We start from the raw sequence: 27440 nt of genomic DNA, 5'->3' as shown, positions 1-27440 counted from the left end.
GCTTCTGTTTAACAACCTCCAAAGGCAGAGATTCCATCACAATCTTAGGCAGTATCTTCCATTGTCAAACAGGTCTTACTGTCAGGAAGCTCTTCTTAATGTTTAGGTGGGGTCTCTTATTCTCTAGCTTGAATCCATTTTTCCATGTCCTATTTTCTGGAGCAGCAGAAAACAAGCTTGCTCCCTCCTCAATATAACACCCCTTCAAATATTTAAACAGGGCTGTCACATCACCTCTTAACCATCTCTTCTCCAGGCTACACATACCCAGGGCATGGTTTCCAGAGCTTTCACCGTTTTGATTGCCTGCTGTTTCTCCTGACCCTTCATTCTATCCTATCCTTCATTTTATTGCACCATTTTGAGTTTATTTTCCAGGTGTTAGGTTAAATAGTATAACATTTTTAAAGTGGCTTAATATTCTGTGTTTTTCTCGAGAGTGGCGAAATGGTGATGTTTAAGGAGCAGAACTCCTGCTACATGATACGACCCACTGTTATTGCTGAAATGACAAGAGGACAAAAAGCAGAAATTGTGTATAGCTGAGAATGTGATAAATGTATGCTTTCTCTTCTTTGATGTGGCACTCACTGACTGCTCCAAATTAACTTTCAACACAGGGCCCAGCCTTCTATCCCAGAGTGCACTTCAGCTCAATTCCAAACCTGAAGGGTCTTTCCAGTATCCATCTAGCTACCATAGCAACCAGACCCTTGCCCTCGGTGAAACAGCAGCATCCCAGCTCCCATCCCGCGGCAATCAAGCCAGAACTGCTATACAGAACTATAGCCAGGTACGTTTGGAGAAGGAACCTTTTTTCCCTTTATACAAAATAGCATTTTGAGGTGTCAGCTGGTTGAAAAGAAGTGGCAGACAGATCAACGGGCAGCTTTCATTACAGAGTTTGTAGAATTTGTGTCTGGGCGCTATGAAGTTAGCAAAAACATATCAGCACTGAAGGAGTAATTCAGCAGAACAAATGGCATATTCATATTATACTTATTGGTTTAGAGTCTGGTTATTGTTGCCATAAGATATAAAACATCTAAATAGTGTGTGAATTTTTATAAACGTATATAGTTAAAAGCATGTAAAATTTGGACCTTTATTTCAGTGGATATATTTACAGAATGTCTATGCATGTTCGTAATATTTATCCAGGTACGGAAGGTATGTGATTTTTCTCAATGCAAACTCCATAATGGTAAATTGCATACTGGTCTTTTCCCTGACATAATGCCAACATTTTCCACTTCCTAAACCACTCTAACAGTTTCAAGTATGAATCATTCTTGTATATGCAATTGCCCCAATAATGCAATAGCTTCCATATGCCGCTGCTGTGTTTCCATGATTGTTGTTGTTGTTGCTGCTGCTGCTGTTATTTTATATTTATATCACCCTTTTCCCCAAAATTGGGACTCAAACCTGGTGGTTCTGGGGAACACATAACACCACAAAGTTGCAGAAAACCTCCAGCATTTTGGCATTTTTCTAAAATTTTATTAATCCATTTGTTTTCAGGGGCACAGTCACTATGAGAGGTTATAATAATTTTTAAAGTATGGGAATAGATCAGCCAAATAAACTTCTCAAGCTTTTTGGATTTTTTCAAAATATATTTTGTAGTAATGGATGGTCAAATCCATGAATTCAGAATTCATAGATATAGAGGGTTGACTCTATTTGATTTGTGTCACCATTGCAGTGAATAGGACACCCTATACTTACATAGAGCTTTAATTCACATTCAGCTGAGGTCTATAGTTTTTGATCTCCAGGGCTGGAAAACCTTCTGGAATAGGGATTGAAAAAAACATATTTGCCATTGCTCATTTCTAGACTGAAAATTGTTTTCCCAATGATCAGGAAACCCAGCAGGGAAGAATAATAAGAATTTGGCTCAGTGACCTCCTGGTATTCACACATTTTAAAGTGTTTTGGAGAATTAGGCCCGATATAGACTGGGAGAAAGGGGTGACCAGAGTCCATCCCTTTCTACTCCAGATAGTTGCCATGACAACTCCACAACCACGGCAATGATCCGCGATGCTGCCAAAGCGCCATTAGCACCCTGGGGCATCGCAGTGATGTCATGTGTGCACTGCCCCCATTTGGATGCGGTGTACATGTGACATCTCCATCTGTCGGGATGCTTTGATTGAGATTTCCTGCATGGCAGAGGGTTGGACTGGATGGCCCTTGCGGTCTCTTCCAACTCTATGATTCTATGACATCATTAACACGTGCACTGTGTGGACAGCACTGCGTAAAGATGGCACCGCCCATACATGTTAGGGTTCAGGAGTGTGCGATTGCTGCTCACTCCCAAATACAAGAATCAGCGCAGGCACACCACTTTTGGCCAGTTTGTATCGGGCCTGATTCTGTACAGATATGCACATGAGTTTTTAATGAGAATTTGGGGGATTTAAGCAAAATAAACACTGTTGTCAGAAAGCCATGTGTATGTGTGTTTTATGCAAGACCACTGTTTTCTAGGCACCTCCTACCCCCCAAAAAACCCTCTACTAATTATCTTGCACAACAAAAATCTTAACACAAAAAATATCTTGTGCCATGTGGTTTTGTTGTATTGTGCACGATTGTTATTTTCAAGATTTTTGTTGTGCATGATTGCAGCATTTTTGCATAGAAAACAGCTATTTTGCACAAAAACATGCCTGTCTGCAAACAGTGGGCTTTTTTGTGCAAACCCTTAAAACATTTTATGTTACAAAACCCTCAATAATTTCCCTAGATATTTCAGGATGTGTAAAGCATTAAGGATACGTAAATCCATGTCTAAAGGATGTGTAAACCAGGCAAGAACTCACAGAAATAGTTGAAAACTATGAAAACTATTAAAATCATTCATCCTTACTTGCAAGGACAAAGTAGTCAAATGTTAACATGCCTATTCTGGAATAGGCTTTTGGCACAACGGAAAGGTATAACAGACAGGGAAAGTGAAGAAAATTCTGATTTCATCAATAATGGATACCAAAGTACAGTATTCTTGGACATGATTTATCCCACCATAAAACATAGCTTTTGCAAGATTGTTATATTTGCTGGGGGGAAATCCCAACAGTTGCAGTGATTCAGGAAAAAACCCCCACAAATTACAGTACTTTCATATAGGAAGTACTAAAATATTATTTTATATATCTTAGATCAGTAGTCATGCAAGCAAACTCATTAATGTACCTTCCCTCCTGCCATAATTTTTTTTGCACAATCATTTCCCCCAAACTTTTTACACCATTAAATTTTCTTTTTACTTTTATACTTGGATGGGGATAGATTTGTACCCTTTCAGATGAAATGACTTACAGATTCACAAAGACAACACTTTATACAAGCCACAGTTGATGTAAAAAGTACTGTACTGTCCCAACAGAAAGAGACATACAGTGTTCACTACATTCACCAATGTAAATAGTACCCACCCACACAATTCATGAACAAAACTCAAAATAAAGGACAAAACATGATATTATACTTATGAGGGTGTTCTGCCATGAGTTCTAATTGAACAGAAATGGCTTCAGATAATCAGTTCTGCATGGTCCCTTGTATCTCTATGTGGGACATTATGTTATTGAAATGTAGTCAGTTGAACAGAGACTATCCCAGAAAGGTACTGAAAGTCATAGGACTCAGTGTTCAAAACATGCACGAGGTTTGTAGACCACATCATCTAGCAGTAAATGTCATAAATTCTTGAATGAATGTTAATCACCACTGAACTCCATTGGATGATAGTTGTAGTATTATGAGAGAAGAAACATCTTTCGCTCTTCTCTTGCCCTCTCCCCATTATCACATTTTATATACCTCTATCATGGATGTAGCTTTCTTCCCTGAAACTAAACACTGTAGCCTTTCTTCATAGGTTCATTGTTACAACTGCTGCCAAGAGGGACATGGAGTTATTTCTGTTTTTTCCTCCAAAAACCACAGCTTCAGCTGTGTAACATGTAAATACTGATTGTTTCTAACTGTATTAAAAAGCAGCCACTCTGGAGGTAGTCTATTAGAATGGAATAATCACATGGTTGAACCATACCACAAATTTATATGAAATTATTACAATGCTGATAGTTTCAAACCATTTTTATAGCATAACATTTGGCCCCATACAGCCAAGACAAAATAAAGCTGCTTCAGGTCACGTTGTAGGTATGCTGTTTATATGATGCATGCATGCTAAGAGTCTGGAAGGTGCGCCAAAGCTGCGCTTCAGTCCTTAGGACTGGATTGTGGCTTTGGCATGGCTTTCAGACTCTTAGTATGCACGCATCATTTAAACAGCATACCTGCAAGGTGACCTGAAGCAGCTTTATTTTGGCCTGTATGTATGGGGCCATTTGTCTATCACTTACTTTACCCCAATATGAAAACTGTTCATGTAGTCACATTCCTTGTTAACTACTGTTTAACTGATTGTTCTTGTTGTGGGCCTTCAAGTCATTTCCAACTTATGGTGACCCTAAGGCAAACCGATGACAGGGTTTGCCTGGCAATATTTGTTCAGAGGAGGTTTGCCATTCTTTTCTCTGAGGCTGAGAGCATGTGATGTGTCTAAGATCACCCAGTGGGGTTCATGACTGAGCTGGAAATCCAACCCTGGTCTTTGTTTAACAGTGTGATGACTGGGGCCCCCCCAGTCATCTGGGAACTTCTCCTGAACACAAAGGGTTAATCTGGGAGGAGGTGCATGCTAATGAGAGATGACATCACATGCTAATGAGCTGTGACATCATAGCTGATGTAAGGTCTAACTGACCAATCAGAGAGTAGGACCGCGAGATTCAAGAACTTTCTATGGGGAATCTTTAAAAGGACTTGTGGAGCCATGCGGTCTTTTGTCTCTCCCTTGAACCTCTCCTGAGGGGGAAACCAGATGCTGTCTCTTTGAGTCTGGGAGACACAGACTCAAGGGAATGCAGGTCGAGAGGCCAGGGGGCCCTCCCTGCATCCAGGAACTCCAAAGGACTACAAATCCCATCTGTTGTGAGTAGTTAGGAATGTGTTAGCTAGTGCGTTTAGGCCTTTTGTTATTTTCAACAATGGCTTGCCTGGAATGAATTCTGTAACTATGTTCTTTGACCTGCAAGGCAAAAGGGGCTTTGCAAGAGTGTTATAACTTCTTTCTATCCTATTCTATCCTTTTTTTAAAATAAACTTCTTTCTTTTAAAAGCATCTGCTATCTCTGTACTCCTATACACGTGCCTGATTCGGTCACTGATTGCTGTGGGTTAGCAAGGAAGGAAACTAGATCTCTCTCTCTATCCCTCACAAGTCTCAGTGTGTGTGGGGAAGGAATTAATTCACTGAGTGGTGGCAGCGCGGCTTTAGGACCTCAAGGGCTCTCATTCTGCTCAACAGGGAGCAAGAATGGAGATCTAGGAGATCCTAGATGGGAAAGTGTGACAAGAGGGGACTCCCTGGGAGTAAAGGGCCACGCACAGGGCGCCAAGGGCTCCAGGGAAAGGCCCCCAAGTCATCACAAACAGATTATTGCTCCACAAGTGGAATCATCTCTTTATCTTATGACTACCATCTTATGACAATGGACTTTGTCAAAGGATTTTTGAACAATCCAGTGTATAGAGGGTCACTCCAATCTATCTTCTTATATTCTCAAAGAACTCAAAAAAGTTAGCAAGGCAGGCTGATGAAGCCTTGCATATTGGTCAGCAACTCTTTGATAATTGTTTTCATCAAGTAACTTGTACAAGACTTTCAAGCTAATTGGCTTCTAATTTCCTGCTCCCTCCATCTCTTTTTGCAGCTTAATGTCATCTTAGCTATTTTACACTCCTCAAATAAGGATGCTAATTTTAACAATGTTGTGTATTATTTTGCTAGAAGCTGAAGAATTTCACAACAGAATTAAGAACTCTCCAGTACATACTACTTAGTCTTGATGACTTGTTAATTTTGAATGTGTTGTCTCCTCTTAGTTCAGATACTTTGCCCCCCAGTTTTGGTTCATTTGTGGATTATCTGCCCAACATGTTTTGCAAGCAAGACAGATGTAAAATATTGATGCAGTTTCTTGGAATCTCCATTTCCTCCATTATTAATCGGTAACCTCCTTTGTACTTTAATGCTCCAGCCACTTCACTGCCTACTTCACTGCCTAGTACTCTCTCTCTCCCTCCCTCTCTCTCTCTCTCTCTCTCTCTCTCTCTCTCTCTCTCTCTGTGTGTGTGTGTGTGTGTGTGTACTGTAGCTTAATCCTATAGACTGGAAGGGATAAATTGGGTCTGGTTCCTTAATATCCATGATTTAGATTTAGATCCACGATTAGAAACAATGTGGCCCTACTTGTTCTCAGGTACAGATGTTGTGTTTTTAGTGCAAGGGCCTCAGGAAAAAAATGTCAAACAACAGGTTTTAGCATCATTTACAACTTTATGCTTTCTGAACAGGAAGAGTGCTGTTCCCGCATATTTTTCCCCTCAGGTGTAGTTAAGGAGCAAAATTAGGTTCTTTGCATAACCATGGTCAAATGAAGATAACAATTGCTGCCAACAATTGAAGGTGAATGAAGACAGATTGATGCAATTGTGCACTTTGCATTTTGATCCACTCCTGTGTGTGTGGGTGGACTATTAAGGTGTGCCTGCATGCAACCACAAGTGAGTACAGAATTTTCCCAGGTTACTGAATCTGTTTCATACCAGAATGCTTGCGTTTTTATGAACACTTTTATGAATTGTCTCTCTGGTTATTTTACATTTACAGTTAAGCTGAAATGTAATAGCTGCTATGTATATTTTTGTATTTCATTTCCTACTGATCTCACTGATTATTTCCCTTTTCTGTACATTCATGTGTTTCTGTATATTCATGTATTTGAGCATCTGATGGCATGCACTTTGTTTTGTAAAAGCTAATGCCATCGTACATTTGCTAGTCACAAGACACATTGTTCATTTTCTCTTCATTAGACCATGGTTATGCAACAAACTAAAAACTGTAAAGCAACAGGGAGTTGTCTTAATTGCATGCATCTGAAGCAAATAAAACCATCCACCATCCAATCTCATACATATCTAATCAGAAGTAAACTCTGTATTAGGTTAATTGGGGCTTATTCATAGGGTTGCAGCCTGAGCATCATTTGTGATGTGACAGGTAATGATGGGAGAGAAGAGTGTTTTTCTCTCATGGTCAGCATTTTTCCTTTTTTCGTGAGTCTTTATGCTCCATTTATGATTCCTGGCATTTTCTAGCATCTGTTTGCAGTTTCCATAGACTTCTAGAGCAAGGATTGTCAGCCAGCTGTAGATCTCTCCATCAGCTTGCATTACAAGGCTCCCTCTGTCTGTTCCACTGCAACAATAATTTTCCTATATCAAACAATAATGAATATAAAGACCATGTTTTAGTAAAGGACTCAAATGTAAAGTAACAGAGGATATGTTCACTTAAGCATTTACATTAGCTTGAATACCAGGTGACCTAAGTAAGGTTTGTAGAAATAAAGATTCCTTCCCACTTGCACACCCACATTAACAGTGTCAGCTGGGTTGTGAGGGCAATAGTCCTATTGTAGGCTTGAATATCAAACAAAACAAACAAACAGCTTCATTTATATACCGCTTCATACTGAACTAACAGTGTCTAAGCGGTTTACAAAGTGTAAGCGAATTGCCCCCAACAACGTGATAATCCAGTTAGTAAAGACTGTCACTCTCCTCACCCACTAACATCTCCCACTTTGTTCATGAGGGCCTCTCCAGATTGGTTTGGAAAAGGGTTTAGGGGGCTGCAGAGGAAAGGAGGAGAATGAGAAACTTTCTTTCTGTACGGCTTTTTAATTTCATTTACCTTAAGACCCAGTGTTAAAACAATGCTGACTATTCCAAGACTACCCCTCATATTACAGCATTCTTACCGCCAAGAGTAAATACAGTGTTAAAAACCCATTTCACAACCAGTTGGTTAACGTTTATTTTATCACTTACTTTAAAATCCCTGATTCAAATTTGTGTGTGCCTTTCCTGAACAGCAAACCCGGCCACTAACTGAATCTACCACCTCACTGAATACACTGCAGCCCCATTGGGTTTTGTATGGATTCTTTTAATTGTAAGCTGCCTTGATTGTCTTTTTGATAGAGAGGTGGGGTAAAAATAAAGCTTATTATTATATGTGTACTTGATTCTGACTACCTGAATAGATGCCTATTAAAATTGTTCCTCCACTGTACAAACAGGTTTTGGGGGTCTGGAACTCCTATTAGTTTCATTGCTGCTGTCAATTGTAGGATAAGGAAATCACTTTTAGTGAGCTGTAAGGAAATGCCTGCATATTGCTCATTATATATTTTGACATAAGTGTTCACTGTACTTTCAGTAGCATCTACTTTAACAGCATGCCATTCCTATGGGTACATATAAACCTGTTGATCCATCCCATAATTCATAGCTCATGTCTTCATATTGTAACCTGACAATCCTATATACACTTTCCTTAGAATAAATCCTATCAACCTCAATAGGACTTCCTTCATAGTAGGCATACAGGATTGCACTGTAAGTGTACAGTCTATAAATCACATGTGCATGTTATTTTTGGAGTGAAAGGAAATAAAGAGTTAAAATCTGGCTTTAAAAAAAGGTATGCAAATGGGAAGCCAGGATCTTTGAATCTGATTTCTGCCAGTTTAGTAGCATACGGAATGATAGTGCCATAAATAAGATGCACAACCTTTTCCTTTGAGAGCCACGTCATCTGTCAATGGTGAGCCAAGGGCTTTACATACACATTCATGTGCACCCACATCTCAGAGCACAGGGATGGAGAGGTTTAAGGGCTGGGGAAGCTTGCCTACTGAGATCTAGAGATATGGCTAAGGTGTGGGTGAAGACAAAAGCCTTTTCCATCCCAGAGTAATCTCCACTGAAATCACTCTTTTCCTTCTGGTTATTAGTTAGGCTTTGCTATACCAGCCGACAAACAGCAGTGTCAGCAGACAGGAACAACATTTGCAGTACCACAACCTGTTTGCATAGGTAGACGGAAGGGAATATGGGAGGGATCCCTCCAGTTTTGGGCCTCTCACAAGGCTAATGGCCATATGGTGTGCAGTCTTACTGTAAATAATGTCTGACAATTGTGAAAAAACTGACAGCAGCGTTATTTTTGACAAAGAAAATGGAAAAATATGATTCGTTCTGCAATTTCCAATTAATTTGTTTTAGAGCAATCCATTGAAAATCATAATTGAAGCAAATTGTGGGTGGTAATCCCAGATTATATTGTTTCCCTCTGACCTTGAAACTTCATTTGGATACAGCACACATCAAGTGATACCACATTTTAGTTGGGTACCTTTCAAAAGCTTTTGAAATGTGAATACAAGCCAGTTATTCAACTGTCCAAAATGAAACAAATGTGAGGATTTGATTTATTTGCCTTCTAACTTTTTTAACTAAAAAGCCCTTGGATCAGATTCTGTCCATATATATATATATGTATGTATGTATATCCCTAGTCTCTTAGAAATATAAATTGCTTTCCTCACCGAAAACTTAATTTTGTGATTGCAGTATCTCTAGTTTGCTTGACACAAATCAAATTTAAGGAGGTATATCTTCTCATTGCAAGGTTGCTCTTGTGTCCCAGCACAGCAGGGAGGACTTCAGACATGCTATGTGTGATAAGGAATTTCATGTTATATTCTCCCTCTTTTAAACTTCATGGGAATTTTACATTTGACCTAAACTAGAACAGAATTAGTATCTTCAAATAATATATGTGTTCATATATAACTTCATTTACACGGGGGCTTTGTAATATTTTCAGAGTACAGTTGTATTATATACCATGGCTTTAAAATATATAATATATGTGCACTACAACACATACAAATGTGCTAAACATACTTTCAGTTTATCTGCTTCTCACTATTGAGAGATACTGTGCAGAACCATATTAATTCATAGCTTATAATACAGTTTATTGTAGAATGGGTAGTAACAAGAGTAGTAATTGTACGTCCTCAGCATGAGTCCTGAAATCGCACATTTAGTTTGCTGCAGAGAAATTCAATGACTGACACATTTTATCACTGGAAGACTGATCTAGTTATCTAGATCAAGACTCACACTGTATTGCCTAGAGGTTTTATTACATGCATAGCAGAAGACTAAAATCTCCAGTTAAGTCTTCCTAACACTTTCCATTATAGCAAGATATTTTCAGTAGTTATGTATTTTTATGACATTTTAACTGATGAGCAAATATTTCCTATTTCTTAGATCTACCCAAGGCAAAAAAAAATTTCTAGAACTGTACAAATGAAAGAGTTGGCCTGCTAACACAGACAAATTTTCATCTAGGCTGGCAGCTATTTATAAAAGCAGTTAAATAGACGCCAATGGGAGCTCACTATTAGGGAATTTGTCATTGTTTGTCCCTAACATTGGATGATTAAGATGTGCTACCTCAGTACATAGAGACTTAGAAGATTTTTACATAGGGATGGGATCACTCCCCTGTCCTGATCCCATCTGTGACCCGAGTGAAGGTGGTTGCGCAAATCGCTTTCAGATGAAAGCGGCCTGAAAAGTGCTATCAGGCATAAGCTGAAAGTGCCTTCAGCTGTCATTGCAATAACGGGTTCAAAAGACTGGAAATGACGTTGAAAGCACTTTCAGCTGATGCCTGATAATGCTTTTCAGCCCGCTTTCATGTGAAAGTGATTTGCGCAATCACTTTCACTTGCATCTCCCAAGCGTGCTTGCAAGTGAAAGTGATTCGCACAATCATTTTCACTTGTGCTTCCCTGCCAGTCAAGTGTGGATCGTGTGTAGAGGTCCTTCCCACAATCGGGTGGGAAGGATGGGAGAGGAACAAGACAATGATGCCTCCCTAATGTGATAATCTCCTTAGAAAATATTAGCAATTCTGATAAATCAGTCCAAAGACTATTTTGTTCAGGAAACCAACCAGACAGATGCCCAGTAGAAGCCCAAGTGACAGACATGAGTAGCCTTCCCCAACTATTGTCCCCCAGTGACTGGTATGCAAGATGAAGACAATGCTTGTTCAGTAGGCAGACACGTTCAATGCATTCAAATTCAACCATTAAAAAAATCAAATAGGAATATATGGTGAGCTTTTTGAGATTCACAATAGCATCTGCAAAAACTAGATATCCATTCCAACTGTGGGACCGGCCATCTTGGTCTTTTAAAAGTCATCTTCAAGAAAAAGAAATTATTATTCATCTGTAGATCAAGACTGATTCAAACCACAGTACCACACTTCTCTAAATAGGCCAGACAACATTTTCATCAAGCTATATTTTCAGAATTTTTTGAGTGGACACTTTAGCCCTCCCCCACTTATGATTACCCTTTATTTATTTATTTAATGTCCAAAATGTGTCCAATTCTAGATCCTGGACTCCCAACCCTAACAGTTAACTATTATTTCTTCCAGATAAGTTCAAAAATTAAGAGCTTTACTACATTTTTAAAATATTAAAAACTATAGCAAACAGAACAAGGTTACTGTTTGCTAAACCTGCTTCAACTGAACAGAGAAAAAGAAATACAATGAGAGAGAACATAAATAGTTTAATAAATACAAAGAAATATCTTAATGAAAATTACCACGCTTCTGTCAGCAGTTAGTAAATAATAAATTAAACTTCAATGTCAGTGAGAAAAACAAAGTGACAGATTTAAAACCAAAGATGAAAGCATAATGTTGTACTGGCAAACAGCAGTGTTAAGCAGACAGTCACTTCACATAAATGGCCATTTGTAGTTCAACCATCCTTTAATTAGAAAATTAGAATGCCAAAAGCTAAATCACAAAAAGTGCCTAAATAGAATGAATTAATCTTGTTTCCTTGAACCACCTCACTGTTATCTCCTGAGACTGACTATTTCACTGTCCATTAACTCTTACAGTTAGAATTTTCTTATAGTATGTAACTGAAGCGCAGTACAGACCACCTGTTTTTCCTCTGGAGGGAAACTTCAGCTGCCAAATCACGCGGCTTCCCTCCAGCGGAAAAAGAACCCTCGAAAAGCGGGTTCTTTTAAAGCCGCAGGGGCAGCATAACAAGTGTACCACTGACACACTCATTATGTAAGTGCCACACAGCAATGTGTGGATGTCGCGCGGCACTTATGTAACAATGGCAGTGCCCATGTATACAGGGCGCCACCATTATTATGCCGCTGCCACGTACTAGGGTTGCGGGGCGTGTGGTCACTCCGCCCCCGTTCAACCCTAGTACATGGCCAGTTTTCACCTATAGCCATGATGGCAAATCTATGGCACGTGTGCCAGAGATGGCACGCAATGCCATTTCCCCTGGCATGTGGTGGGGGGAGGAGGAAGGGGCGTGTCCCTGTTCCTCCTCCATCCTGACCCTCCCCGGCCTCTTTGGTGGCAACTGAAGACCTGGAACAGAAGGAGGAGGAAGAAGCATGCGCCTGCTCCTTCCTCATTCCCAACCCTCCAGATGCCTCTCCGGAGACAGCTGAAAGCCAGGGGGCTAGGGGGGAAGAAAAGGAACAGGCATGTGCCTCTTCCTCCTCCTTCCTGACCTTCCCCAGCCTGCAGTTGCCTCTCCAGAGGCAGCTGGAGGCCAGGAACAGCATGAGGGAGGACAACAAAGTAGTTTGTGTCTGTGTTTCCTCTTTCCCCCTAGCCTCCCCTGGGTCTTCAACCATCTGGAGAGGTAGCTGAAGGACTGAGAGGGTGGGGGGAAGAAGTCCCACCCCAGAAGTACCACCCTAGAGGGCAGAAATCCTGTCCCCAACACCGGATAACACATGGTGCCAGAGGACATTTTAGTTTGGGCACTTGGCCCCTAATAGTTTTACCATCGCTGAACTATAGGATCCACCTCTAGAGCAACAGAGAATATTCCTGCTCCATCTTCCCCATAACAACTCTTCAAATATTTGAAAACTACTATCATGTCTCCCCTTAATCTTGTCTTTTACAAGCCAGCGGTAAGAGCAGAAAAGCAAAGAGTCCATTGCAAACTGATAAAGAATAGGATAGGTATACATGTCAAAAAGAAAGTAAAATAAGAACTTAAAAACAACTTACTTGGAGCATTTCCTTCCCTTCTTCTCCCTTCCCATTGTTCACAAAAAAGGCCTTCCCATTATACGTTTCCCCACCCCTATCAATATTAGCTAGTAATGTGGAGCAGGGGGCAGTAAAACTCATGTGATGGCGTAGAGTCCCGTCATAATTGTTCCTAAAGTATATGTCCTCAGAGATGTCATTTTCAGCAGCATCTGTGTGGAGACTATTTCTGGACACACAGTAGATGTGCTGGTTTTATGCATTTTTAATGTCAGCATGTATCAGTGATACTTATTAACCCCCTCCCTATCTTTCACATACACACCCATGGTTGGAGTGTGCAGGATACAAACCTTTTTGCAAAATACTATTATTGTTCATAGTTACTATACCACCTCAAGTGGAAGATATGCTAAATACTGCCTTACTTATCTTCTTTTTCAAAATTATAGGGATAACTTAAGCCATCATTCCTTGTTTGCACTGCCTGATGAAATATATAGGCTTGATGTGTGATATTTCAGATTCATTGGTGAGAGCAATGAATACTCAGGGGATAAGAGAGGAAAAGTCTGACTTAATAGTCTCCTTTTTACAAACATAATTAAATTATGTATAAGAAACCAACATTGTTTAACATAATTAAGGTTGCCAAATCAGCCCCCCACAAAGTCAATAGTGCATAGCAATAGAAGGTTCAGGCTAAAATGCATGGAGTCAGTCTGCTAAGGATAAAACTGTCTCTCAAATGACTGCAGATAGATATTATAGAGAAGAGGCTAGTTAGAAGCAATTGTGTTTGCTTTGAATCCCAGCTTTGTGGAGAAATATCTGTCTAAAAAAATGCACATTAATCACTCCAAATGGTCATGATGACAGTAAACTCTATTCTACTGCTATTACCCAGAGTCGGGCTTCTATCCACAGTTACACTGAATTGGTTAGTTGTATTATCTACTAGTGTGGCTACATATGCAGTTAACTAAGTCTTAGAGAATACAGAAGTGTTTCACACTAAAATGAGGAGCACAGAATAATTGAAGTGTTACTTTTCCTGCAGTGAGTTCAGGCTAAAATTAACAGATAAAACTGCGGAGTTGTAACATCTTTTATAATTTAGTATACCTTCATTCCAAGGGAAGGCCTGGATTTCACAATACTATAAAAGGACAGAAGCCCGCTTCAAATTAGGTTTGTCACATCTTTCCCATTGCAAAGGGGCAGAAGTAAGAACGTCATAATCCAGGCATCTAATTTACATATTACATAAATTATTTTAATCATGAATATTTTAATCTGTATTTTAATCATGCAAACTCAACACATTAATAATTGTACTTTTACCACTATGTATCAGAATTGGTACCATTTTTATAGTAGCTACTTTCCCCAAAGAATTAGGATAGAGTAATGTTTAAGGTATTGGATTTAGAACAAACTCATATTCAAATCATTATTTATCATGCATTTTACTTTGTTACTTTAGACCAGTGGTTCCCAAACATTGGTCCTCCAAATATTTTGGACATCAGCTCTCAGAATTCCTGACTGCTGCCCAAGATGGGGCTTCTGGGAGTTGAAGTCCAAAACACCTGGAAGGCCAGAGTTTGTCTTTAGATCATTCCTGACTCTAGCAAATCTACCTGACAGGGTTGTTGGGAGAATTAATAGGAAGATAGGAGCCATGTAAAATGACCAGGTAATTTCTGATGTAGTAGTAGTAATGACATTTTTGTCATGCATGGGCATTTTTAATGCTGTTTTCATTAGGTCATTGTAATGCATTTTTCCCATGACCTTTTTTTTTAACTAATGGCAAAAAGATACAGATCCATGAAAATATCACAGGAAGCTCCTCAGAATGACTGCCATCTGATTCACATAGGGAATGTAGAGGAAAGTAAGGATAAACTTATAAACCAAATCTTTTCCCCTTGCACTCTGTACCTTCTTCACCTTGTACCAACTCTTCCTCCTTGCACCCTCCCACCACACTTCTCACCCTCCCTTTGTTCCTTTTCTCTTTCTTGCCTCACTGTGTGCCCTCCCTTGCTTCTTGCTTCGGCATGCATCTCTAACTTTCCCATCTTTGTCTTACTTTGCAGCAACATTCCTACTTCTTTTGCACTTTCCATTACTTCTGTCTACTCTTCTTGCACCCTGCCACTGCATTTGTCATCCCCCTTGTTTCCTTTCCCCCCTTGTCTTAACTCATACCTTCATCATGGCACCTTCCCTTCCTTTTTGCATTCTGCCACTTGCCTGTCTCTTATCTCCTTCCCATTACTTTCTTCTCACCTCATGCTGCCCTCTCTCCCGCCTTTCCCCCAAGCTTCTTTTACCTTGCCCCTATGTTACATTTCATTCCCTTGCAGCCACAGGTGCATCCTAACCCTCTCCCTGCCACTTCACTTCATGCTGCTGCCTGCTTACTTTCAGAAGCAGCAGCAGCTGCACAAAGCAACCACTGCTGCTTTACACAGAAGGCAGGCAATCAGACAGATGAAGGCAGTGCCACTCCTGTTTTGCAAGACAAAGAATGGGGAGAGGGAGATAAAGCAAGAAAGTGAGAGATGGTCGTAGGTGCATCGATGATGATGAGAAAACATGGGATGAAAAGAAAGTGACAACAGTGTGCATACCTCTTTTTCTCCCACACCAGGCAGTGGGAGAATCCTAACTGCCCTATATAAAATGGAACTAGGGAGATTATCGTATGGACAAATAACCTGACTGCTCCCTAACAGGATGCAACCAGGTTGCGGGATGCTACCAGGAATTATTGCACACAATGTGCTGCTGATTCCACTGGACAGTTGCATCCTGGCTGCATCCCAGGTCCCAGAAATGCTTCAAGGTCACTATTCAAAGACAGAAAGTTCCTGGCTTTGAAGAGTAGCCTCTGAAGTGCACCTGGGACCCAGGATGCAGCCAGGATGCAAACACTTGGCAGAATCATCAGCAAATTATATGCAATAATTCCCGGTAGCATCCCACAACCCGGCTGCATCCTGTTAGGGAGCAGTCAGGTTAGTTGCCCATGTGAGATGTGTTAAAACAGTTACACATCTCCTAGGTTTTGTTTGTTTTTCTTTCTGGACAACTAACAAAAATGTATAGTATTGCTACATCAATCACGTCATGAAAAATAACAGACACCATGGAGCCTTAAACATTATCATCATCATTATATTTACTTACATTCCGACTTTCTCCGAATATAGGGACTTAAGGTGGCTAACAGCAAATCTAAAACAATCCCATTTAAAAACTATACAAAAGCATTGAATAAATATAAAGCTTTTTAAAAAAACTGAACAATTTAAAGTGTTAAAACAGTTACACATTGAAAATATTAAAATATAGCAAAAACTGTATACAAACCTTTCCTCTCACTTGCACAGCACTTAAAAGCCCAACCCTCATTAGTTTAAAAAGCCTGATGACACAAAAATGTTTTTATCTGCCACCAAAAGGAGAGCAGGGATGGGGCCATCCTGGCCTCTCTAGGAAGGGAGTTCCAGAACCTGGGAGTAACCACCAAGAAGGCCCTTGTTCCCATCAAATGAGTCTGAGTGGGTAGTGGGATAGAGAGAAGGGCCTCGCCAGATGATCTCAATATTCTAGCGGGCTCATTAACATTCAACAGCAGGATATGCTGTCCGAAATTAAAGTAGCATTAAGACCAGATTCTTCCAGTAGGCCTATCCAGATTATTTTTAAATTGCAAATTTTAAATGATGAATTTTAAATGTTGTTTTAATATGTATGTGTCATTTCTTCTTTTAAACTGATGTGTTTTAACTGATGTTGTGTATTTGTTGTCTGTCATTGTTCCCCACTTTGATCCATGGGGAGAGGTGGGGAAGAAATAACAATAGTTGTTGTTGTTATGGAAGATATGGTCCTTCAAATAATCTGGACCCAAGCCATGTAGGGCTTTATAGGTCAAAACCAGCTCTTTGAATAATAAATACTTATCATTGTAGTGCACCTTTTACCCTGTTTTGTTTCTTCCCTCTTTTTCAATGACTGTTACTTGCTGTTTTTTGAAGGCATTCAGCAAAACAAACTTCAGCTAGACTTTCATCCAAAAGCTAGACTTTTTTACAGAGCTGTAGTACTGACCCAGAGAATTGGAACTTGGAATTGAAAGAAGACAGGTCACAAATGTGAATTGTAGATGTGAAGCTTTCCTCATTTGCTAAAAACACTCAAAGGCAGGGACAGGCTTGCTTCTCACAAAACAACTAAAATAAATACCAGCACATTTTATTCCAACAAAGGCTGGAGACTTGTTTGTTCGTATTAAAACAGATGAGGGTCTAGATGTACACTGGATGATGTACCTAGAACCCAAATAAAATCCAGCCAAACAGGTATTATGGCAACTCTAAGTAGAAACTATCACCGCAGTGTGAGCTTGAGGATCTTCCATGTGGGGAAAAGACAAGACAGGAGTAAGTATGAAAATCCATAATCAATAAAGATGGAGAACCAGTTGCCCTCCAGATGTTGTTAGATACCCATGCCCATCCACTCCAGCCTGTCTGGCCAGTTGTGAGGGATCATGAGAGTGGGAATCCATCAACATCTGTAAGGCCAGATGTTCCCAGCCCTTGTTCATTAGATTATTACAGTATGTGGGGAGTTGTTTCTTCTTCTTCTTCTCTTTCTCCTCCTAGCCCTCTACAAACTAGGACTCAAAGCAGCTCAAAATAAAATACAATACAGATACAGTATAGATGAAAAGCACAAAAAACATTATTATTGGAAAGTCATTAAACTGTCAGTAACATTAAAAACAATTCAATTTAAACAATTTAAAAGGAAAAGGCAACAGAAAAAGGGCTGTTCTGTACTTGCATGAATGTATTAGTGTTTGAAGAGAAGCAAGGAAGACTCATTCATTGTGGAGGAATTTGTGAGGACTGTTTTAAAGTAATGGGTAAGTCACCATGTTAAATATTGAGAGCCCTGGTCTCAGATGAGCTTAAATTTCATCTCTGCCACAAATATGTGTTCCATATTATTTTATATGTGACAGCTCATTTGCAAGACCTGAGTAGGGATTTTAATGGGGTCTCTTGGAGGTCTCTCATTCACAAGGATGCCATAAATCAAAGCTGACATGATGATACACAGCAACAAGTGTGCAGTTTTAATATGGAAGCATTTTGGGACTGATTGTAACTAAAATCAGGTTACTGTGAGAAACTCCCATATAGGACCATTAACTATATGGAGAGCAAAGGCCACGCACAGGGCACTATAGAAAATGGGTCTGACCGGTGTAATATTGATGTCACAAATCTTTCTGTAAGAGAAAAATGCCACAGTCTTATTGCTCACATCAAAATGAAATACCAGTTTAGTCTCTCTTACCTTAAATGCTTGGGTCCAGAAGTGTTTTGGATGTCAGATTCCCCTCCACCACCCCCACCACCCCCGGATTTTCAAATATCTGCACATAAATAATAGCCCTTTACATTTCTATACTGCTTCATAATGAACTAAGCACTAAGCGGTTTACAATGTGTTAGCCAATTGCCCCCAACAAGCTGGGTACTCATTTTACTGATCTACAGAAGGATGGACGGCTGAGTCAACTTGGAGCCCCATGGGTTCGAGCTCACAACATTGTGGTTTCAGTACCGGCATTTAACCACTGCACAACCAAGGCTCCCTAATGGGATATGTTGGAGATAAAACCCAAGTCTAAACATAATATTCATTTATGTTTTGTATATACCTTATACCTATAGCCTGAAGGTAAATTAATACAGTGGGACCTCAGTATCTGCAGATTTGAGCATCCATGGATGGCAAATCCACATTTTCCCTAATGGTGGTGCATGCACATGGCCACACCACCATTAGGAACAAATGCATTGAAGTCCTCCCTCCCTCTTGTTCTCTCTCTCCTTCCTTCCTTCCTTCCTTCCTTCCTTCCTTCCTTCCTTCCTTCCTTCCTTCCTTCTTCTCTCATGGAATCATAGAATTCTAGAGTTGGAACCCCCTGCCATGCAGGAACTCTCAATCAAAGCATACCCAACAGATGGTCATCCAGCATCTGTTTAAAGACCTCCAAGGAGGGAGACTCCACCACACTTCATCCTTGGAAATCTTTAAACAGAGTCTGGATGGCCATTTGTCGGGTATGCTTTGATTGAGAGTCCCCCCTCCCTCCCACTCGGAGGCTTCTGCACGGGATTGGCTTCAGGGACAGTTTGGAGGTGGAGGCTGGAGCCACATATGCTGGAGGAAACCAGAGCCAGGGCTAGAGTTTGTTCTCATAACCTGGAGGTTCCATCCCAGGTGTTGAGCTTGGGGGAGGTACTGAGACCCAAGCCCCAGCCCTGGCTCCCTCCAGCTGGTGGGCTCCAGCCTCTGCCCCCAAACCACCCCTGAAGCCAAGCCTGGGGCAGAAGCCTCAGAGGGGAAGGAGAAAGAGAGGGGAAGGAAGGAAGGAGGACTTCAGTGCATTTGTCTGTAATGGTGGCACAGCCACGTGGCCATGCAGCCATTAAGGACAATGGGATTTGAGCATTTGCAGATTTTGGTATCCTTGGGGAGGTCCAGAAAGGATCCCCTGCAGATACCGAGGGCCGACTGTACACAATATTTTAAATAATTTTGTGAGTGAAACAAAATTTATCTACATTGAATCATCAAAAAGCAAAAATGTCACTGTCTTAGCCAACCATGTGGACAGTTTTGGATTTTGGAATATTTCAGATTTTGGAATTCTGAATGAGGGAGATTGAACTAATCTATAATATAGAAGAAATATATTGTTATTGGAAGTGTCTAAACAAAACAACTTCCATCCTGGTTATTTACTCAAATAAATTCATATTTAATTCAAAATGTGCTTAATCCAAAGTAAATCCCATTTTTTAAAAAAAAAAAAAGATATATGTACTTCCAAATCGGTATGCTTAAGATTGCTGAAGCATCTTCCAGGAGACAATTTGTCAGCAATTCCTAAAAGGAAGCAAAAGTGGGATGATGGTGGCTGCTATTGCTAGAAATAGAGTGGGACCTAAGCTTTTCTGCTTAAACCTACTTTTCCTGCAAGTGGTCAGATTTAGATTAGATTACATTGCATCTTGTGTTATTATCCTCTTCAGCTTTTAACAGTGCTGAAGAAGCAACATGAGAAAGACCTGTCTGAATAATTCACCATACACTGTCATTTTCCAGTTTTGGGGGCAATCTTTAATGTAAGAATGATATGAAAACCTTTGCACGATTGAGAAAAAGAGCAGCCATGGGGCCAGGAGAGAAAAACGTATCCGAAATCAGAGTGTCCCTTTCCATAGAGTGCGCAGCTATTTCTTGCTCGAGTTGCTGTTATTGGAGGATTTTAATGTTATCAGATTAACAGCCACAGATGATCTCTTGAGCCTAAGATCCCCGATAAAAACTGGAATGCCATCTATGTTAGGAGATAAGAGGTATACTCTGTTCTTCACTGTTCCAGAAGGGGCTCAGGCACATTATTTGAAATTTTTAATAGGAAGCATGTGCTGAGGATTTTCTCTCTGTTGCTCTCTCTTCTCCCTCGCTCTCTTTTTCTTTCTTTTCTTAATTACAAAATTTAGAGGAAAAACCTTGTACATAACTGGTAGGAAGATCTAAGACTGCCTAGTACAGATGTGTCTGATAATGTACTGTTTTTGTTTGAATGCAAATTTCGGTCTGGACTGGATCCAGAGGATGGGTCCACCCGTTCCATAACTCCCACTCCTGCTCTCATTTTCCTGTGTGTCTTGTCAATAAATAAGCAGCAACTGCTTTTCATTCTGGAAGTGACAGCTGCAGGGGATGGTGGTAAAAGGAGTGTGAGAGAGAGACAGAAAGAGAAACAAAGAATGAATGGCTGGGCATAAATACTGTATTCTAAAAAAAAGGTACAGAACTGGATAGTCAGGTGCATTCTGAAGGAATTCTCCTTCCATCTTATATATGCTTACATATACTGTAAAACAAAATTGAGTGGTAACAACATTTGTGTGCAGTTTCTTGACCTGGATTTGGACCCACCAATCTGCCATATTAAGTGTGAATGACATCCCCATTGTAGTCCCAAGCATCAGTGAGAGGTTAAACCTGCAGTCTATTCATATCAACTCTCCTCATCACATTTATCCTGGTTTCTAAGACATCCCCATTGTGGTTTTTAGTATATTTGCAGCCCATAACATTGCCCCCCTCCCTCATTTTGTTGTTGTTGTTTTTTAAATGTATAGGTTGCATTCCTTGTCAGGCAATGACAGCTAAAATAATGTGCATGGATAAGGAAAATGAAGGCAGTAACATTTACTGTAGGAACAAGCGGAAGTCCTTCTAGCCTAACATTTAACTTCCCAGGCATCCACGCAGAAAGTGGTTATTTGTTTAATGGTTGTTCTCTGTTTATCATCTGGTTCTCAGAGGTATGTTGCCTCTAAACCTGAAGATTCTGTTTAGCTATTATGGCTAATAACCAGTAACAGAAGGAGCTTACATGACTCTGTTGTTGTTGTTAACTGCCCTTGAGTCTACCTTGTAGATGAGACACCCAATCCCCTCTAAATAAATTAATAAATAAACTTTTATTTATATCTCGCTTCTCTGTCAAGAGGACAATCGAAGCGGCTTACAATTAAGATTCATTACAATGTAATACAATAATAATAATAATAATAATAATAATATGTTTTATTTATAAACCGCTATTCCAAATAGATCATAGCGGTGTACAAGAAAATTATATAACAGTAAAGAAAAATTTACAATTAAGATACACTGTATCTTCAGGCCAGCCCCTGATGACGCTGGGCCAGCCTGCTCTCTCCCTCAACGGCCGAAAGATGACAGTTATGGAGGGAGGGCCCCACAACAAAATCCAAGTCCCAGAATTCCATAGCCTTGAGCCAGGACAGTCCAAGCGGTGCCAAAGCGGGTTATTTCTCCAGTGTGGACGCAGCCTTTGTGTCCCTTGTAAAAACAATGTCTTTGTGTGAAAGGTCGTTTTTACTTTTAAGTGCTAGCCTATGCAGACAGGGAGAAAGAAAGCAATTTGAAAACCAGGGAGCCCTTGGTTTATTCATTCACCCTCTCAGTCTCATGGCAAAGCTCCTCTGGACAAGTCTGGCCAAGGAAACCCCATGATAGAGCCACCTTAGGATCGCCCTCAGCATAAACAAAAGCCCCTGGGGCCCACAGTCGGTGTGTGTGTGTGTGTCTCCTGTGAGGAGAAAAGAACCGCGTTTTTGGCTTTTGGGGGGGAGGCTTCTTCCTCTGGCGGCAAAACAATATCCTCAGCCACCAGTTTCAGGGGCAGCTGTGTTGACCCTACAGCAAAGGACAACAACATGTTATAGCACGAAATACAGAAACACAGAGCCAATAACAGCACTTTTGTCTGGGGGGGGGTGTGTGTGAGGAGGGCTCCTCTGCCAGGGTGACCAGGCGTCCTCCTTTTCCAGGACGCGTCCTCCATGCCAGCTTCCCACCCAAAGGTCCCCAAAGGTCCCTCCTTGGAAGCAAGGCTCTGCATTGATATCTACAGGAGCCTTTGAACCTTTAATTTGGGCACGTCCTCCATTTCCCTGGAAGGCCCTCCATTTCGCGGGGCCTTGTCCTCCTCCTTCCAGAGGAGGCCTTTCTCCTGAACCAGGGGGACCAGGTGGAGGACGAGACGCCCCGACATGGAGGACCTTCCAGAGGAATGGAGGACGTGGCCCAACCCAAGCTAAAAACACGCACAGAAATCGAAAGCCATGATCCCTGCTCCCAGTGGGCCTTTGGGGATCCCTCCTGGCTGGAATGGAGGACATGTCCCGGACCTTGTTCTGGGGACATGTGGGGATTCCTCCCGGAGAGGGGATCTAATGGAGGGCATGAAATACCCAAGGAGGAGGAGGAGGACCTTCTCCTTAGCCTTACTCCCGATGAAGGGGGGATCCCTCCTGGAGAAGGGATCAAAGGGGGGGGGGGGGGGGGGGGGGGGGAGTTGGTCAGCCTCTGGCTCTTGCGGTGCTTGAGTGCCTCTTTCTTGTGTGTCTCTTCCTCAGGGCCGGACAATCCAGGAGCACCCTCCTCCTCCTCCTCTTCCTCCTGCTGCTGCTGCTCAGCCTCTGCCGCGGGAGTCCTTCTTGCCCAGCCATGGCAGCGCCTTCCACTTGCCGGACTCCTCCGCCGCCGCCGCCGCCCCCTCCTGCTCCTCCTCGGCTCAGCAGCAGCCCCACTCCTCGCCGGCCCTCTACTACTCCAGCTCCACGCTGCCGGCGCAGAGGGTGAGCTCGCCGCTCTCCATGCAGCACCAGCCCCTGGGCTCCCCGACCAAGCTCCAGCGAGCCGGATCGGCCTCCGAGGGCGGCGGCGGCGGCATCTACAGCACCACGCAGCGGGTCTCCTGCTCCTCGTCCTCCTCCTCGCCCAAGGCCTCCCCCAGCCGCCTGGCCAAGTCCTACAGCACCAGCTCGCCCATCAACATCGTGGTCTCCTCCACGGCGGGGCTGGCGCCCTCCCCGGCCAGGCTCACCTCGCCGCCGGCCTCGGGCTGCTGCTCCTCCTCCTCGCCCTCGCCCCTCCACCAGCTCAGCTCCACCCTCGGCGCCTACGCTACCCTCTCGCCCACCAAGAGGCTGGCACACCCGCCCGGCCCCGAGCAGTACTCCGGCGGCAGCAAGCACGGCGCCCCCACCGAGCTCTACGCCACCGCCAGCCTCCAGAGGCCCGGCAGCCTCGCCGGTGAGTCCCTCCCCTCCTGGGCCCCGGGGGGGGGGTCTTGGTTGCTTGTTTGTTGTGTGGAGGGGCAGTAGCCACGCCACTAGGGAGCACAGCCTTGGGGGGGGGGTTGGGGCTGCTTTTACAAGCTTTGCCCATTGCTAGTGCGGGGGTTTTGGTTTAGGGGCCATAGCCACACCACTAGGGACCACAGCCTTGAGATGGTTGGTACGCCTTACAAGCCTAGTCCTTTCCTAATGGAGTTGTTTGTTTGTTTGTTTTTTGGTGGAGGGACAGTAGCCACCTTACTAGGGAACACAACCTTGGAGAGTTGTGGTTGGTGGTCCTTGCATAGAATCATAGAGTTAGAAGAGACCCCAAGGGCCATCCAGTCCAACCCCCTTCTGCCATGCAGGAACTCTCCATCCAAGCATCCCCATTGACAGAGGGCCATCCAGCCTCTGCTTAAAGACCTCCAAGGAAGGAGACTCCACTACGCTCCAAGGTTATATATTCCACTGTCGAACAGCCCTTACTCTCAGGAAGTTCCTCCTAATGTTGACCTGGAATTTCTTTTCCTGCAGCTTGCATCCATTGTTCTGGGTCCTAGTCTCTGGAGCAGCAGAAAACAAGCTTGCTCCCTCCTCAATATGACATCCCTTCAAGTATTTAAACAGGGCTATCAAATCAACAGGGTTATCATACAAGCTTAATACTTTCCTAATGGAGGTTGTTTTGGTGGAGGAGTCAAAGCCACACCACTATGGACCACAGCCTTGGAGTTCTTGGTGCTGTTTTTACAAGCTTAGTCCATTCTTAATGGAGATGTTTTGGTAAGGGGGCCATAGCCACACCACTAGGGACCACAGCCTTGGGGTGGTTGGTGCTGCTTACAAGCTTAGTCCATTCCAAATTGAGTCCCAAATGATCCTCTCCCCCCTCTCTCAGCAGGTGACCCCTGGCATCTCTTTGCCATCCCCCCATTGATCTGGGTATGGGAAGATTTTTTGGATGGTGTGGTTGGTGCTGCTTCCAACGTAGTCCTTTCCTAATGGAGATGGCTTGGCAAAGGGGCCATGGCCACACTACTAAGGACCACAGGCTTGATGTGGTTGGTGCTTCTTATAATTCTTAATGGAGGTGTTTTTGGTCGAAGGGCCATAGCCCCAGCACTAAGGACCACAGCCTTGGGGTGATTGATGCTGCTTACAAACTTAGTCCATTCCTAATAGGTTGCCATTGCAGCTCAGGCATCCCTTAGCAGATATGACTCCTGAATAACAAAGCAGCATAATACTGTCCATGTTTATTTGGAAGTTGAGCAGGTATTGATTTCTGCATGTCAAAGGCAAGTGTTTAGAGTTACAGCTTTGGACACTGATACCTGGTGTCTCTTTTCTTGCCACCCTCAGCCCCTGCCTATCCTTATGCATCTAAAATGCATATAGTGACCTAGCAAGGATTGAGAGTGCCTGCTTCATCCCATTTCTGGTTGCTTCTTGGAATTAAGTAATATTGATTCAGTCACGCTTTAGTTTATAATTTCATTTTAGGCTCTTATAAGAAGTTTTGGAAAGTTTATTCAATTTTTTAGTATAAATCTCTGAAAGACTTTATATTCTCTCTCCTGAGCTGATAAGTATGTCTTGCTGGCTATGGGTGTGTCTCTAAAAGCAATGTCATCCTCTTCTCATTGATGTCGCACATGTATTTGTGCTTAGTAAGGCATGTGTCCCCCCTCCCCAGTTAGGAAGCACCTGTTTAATGTATATATCCTGCACCTGAAAAGCCGTTATTGATCTTCCTAATGATTTGATAACTCAGCTGTGCATACTTCTCAATGGGGGATTTTTGTTCGTATAAAAGCCATTTGAGAGAGATTGCTATAGCAACAACTGTCATACTCATGTGTTTTCTTGTCTGATTTCCATGGCTCAATGTGACAATTAAGAGAATTTAGATGAGGGAAGGTTTTTGCTAATACCAGACAGGCATTCTTCTGTTCAAGAACAAGAAATGGTATTTGGCTAGCCTTGCCTATATGTCGCCACAAGACTAGCGTTTTCTAAGGTATTAGGTGAAATTAAGCAACAGATTACTTCTGTTATACTGGATTCTGTTCTCTAAAAGTAAACTTTTATAATCCCTTTCTCCAGGTTATCTGATAAAGATTCATTTGTAGAATAAGTAGTGTTAGTAGGTTTTTTAGGTTGCAGTCCTGTGCACACTAACACGAGAATATGTTTCTCAGACTTTCTGGGACATGCCTTTGAAAAAACAAATGTGAGATTGATGTAACAGTTGGTGTCTCTCTGATGTTGGTGGAGCAGTGAATCCACCCCAGGGTTTAGGACAAATTTCAAGAACTCTTTCAAATACTGAATTTACTTGGACAGTTCATTTAAAATCTGGTATGGTTTCCCCACCCTACTAGCATTAAAGCCACCAGAACATAGTTGAAAGGAGGAATGGCCATGGTATTCTTCTTTTGGTGGTGCTCATGTATCAGGCATAGGGAAAAGGCTACAGTTGACCTTATTTATCACGGCTGTCAAATACCTATAATTCTTTTAACACTGACATTTGCATTTTAGTAAGTTGATCCATGTAACTCTCTGTTGTCTAGACTCTCCAAATTTTAAGTAGGAGTCTGTCACACTTGGGACTTTCTTCTTACAGGGACGTAGCCAAGGGGGGGGGATTCTTGGGGTCCGGACCCCCCCTTCCATTAGAAAAAAGAATGGTGTGTGCTGCTGCACCGCCGCACCCAAGCCCCATTATAATGGTGGCACTTAGTCTGGACCCCCCCCCTTCCTAAAATCCTAGCTACGTCTCTGCAAGAAGCATGTGTTCCACCAACTGAGCCACTGTCTTTCAGTAATGAGAGCACTTCCCTCAAAGCACATAATAGTTGCATTCTGACCTGTTGAATCTTTCCGCTTTGTATTTCAAAACTTTCTCTACTATCTCCCCCCCCACTTGATTTGCTTCTTTGTGATGCATGTGATCTGCCAGCATGTGACCAGATTGTGTGACAGTATCAGCAAATTAAACAAAGTGGCCCAAGGCTACAGTTGCAACCCATGCCATTCATCCTTTCTCAGATGGTTTTCCTCCTCCTTTGGCTTCTTTTTGTGCTCTGCTGTCATGGCTACCTTTTCTGCCCTAGATCCCCTGCTTTAAAAGGCCTTCTGGGTCTTTCTTTCCTAGGGTACTACTTCCTTTGGCCTTTCTTCCCACTCCCTTTTCACAGCTTCCTACCTGTCACAATCCCGTTTTTGGACTACACCTTCCAGAAGCCCCCAGTCACTGGAATTGTAATATACAGACAGGCCAAAATAAGGCTACTTCAGGTCACTTTGGAGGTATGCTGTTTAAATGATGCATGCATCCTAAGAGGCCGGAAGCTGCACCAAAGCCATACTCCACTTTTGGCGCAGCTTCTGGCCTCTTGATGGGTGTGTCATTTAAACAGCATACCTCCAAAGTGACATGAAGCAGCCTTATTTTTGCCTGTCTGTTTGGGCCCATAGTCCCCAAAAGTAACTTTCTCAAGTTCTGTCCCCCCCCTTCCCTTTGCTTTGAGTTTTTCTCCTCTCGTGCCTCCCTCCCCTCCCATGCTAAGAATCTATTCCCT

The 27440-nt window shown here is 42.2% G+C and overlaps 1 protein-coding gene across 4 annotated transcripts in view; it reads left to right on the top strand.

Annotated features, from left to right (window-relative positions):
• CTNND2 (catenin delta 2) overlaps positions 1–27440 on the top strand; it is a 557661-nt gene that overhangs the window by 211375 nt on the left and 318846 nt on the right. For 3 of the 4 annotated variants that reach the window (XM_042464992.1, XM_042464991.1, XM_042464993.1), the window contains exons 5-6: positions 621–793; positions 23149–23827. In XM_042464992.1, the coding sequence (XP_042320926.1) occupies positions 621–793; positions 23149–23827 (852 nt within the window). Of the gene's footprint in view, positions 1–620; positions 794–23148; positions 23828–27440 lie in introns of those variants that run through there. The other variant, XM_042464994.1, reaches the window with a different exon arrangement.

Source organism: Sceloporus undulatus, chromosome 4 (genome assembly GCF_019175285.1).
Source record: "Sceloporus undulatus isolate JIND9_A2432 ecotype Alabama chromosome 4, SceUnd_v1.1, whole genome shotgun sequence".
Taxonomy (NCBI): Eukaryota; Metazoa; Chordata; class Lepidosauria; order Squamata; family Phrynosomatidae; genus Sceloporus; species Sceloporus undulatus.
Note: the sequence above shows the minus strand (reverse complement) of the source record. Positions and strands in the feature narration are given on the sequence as shown.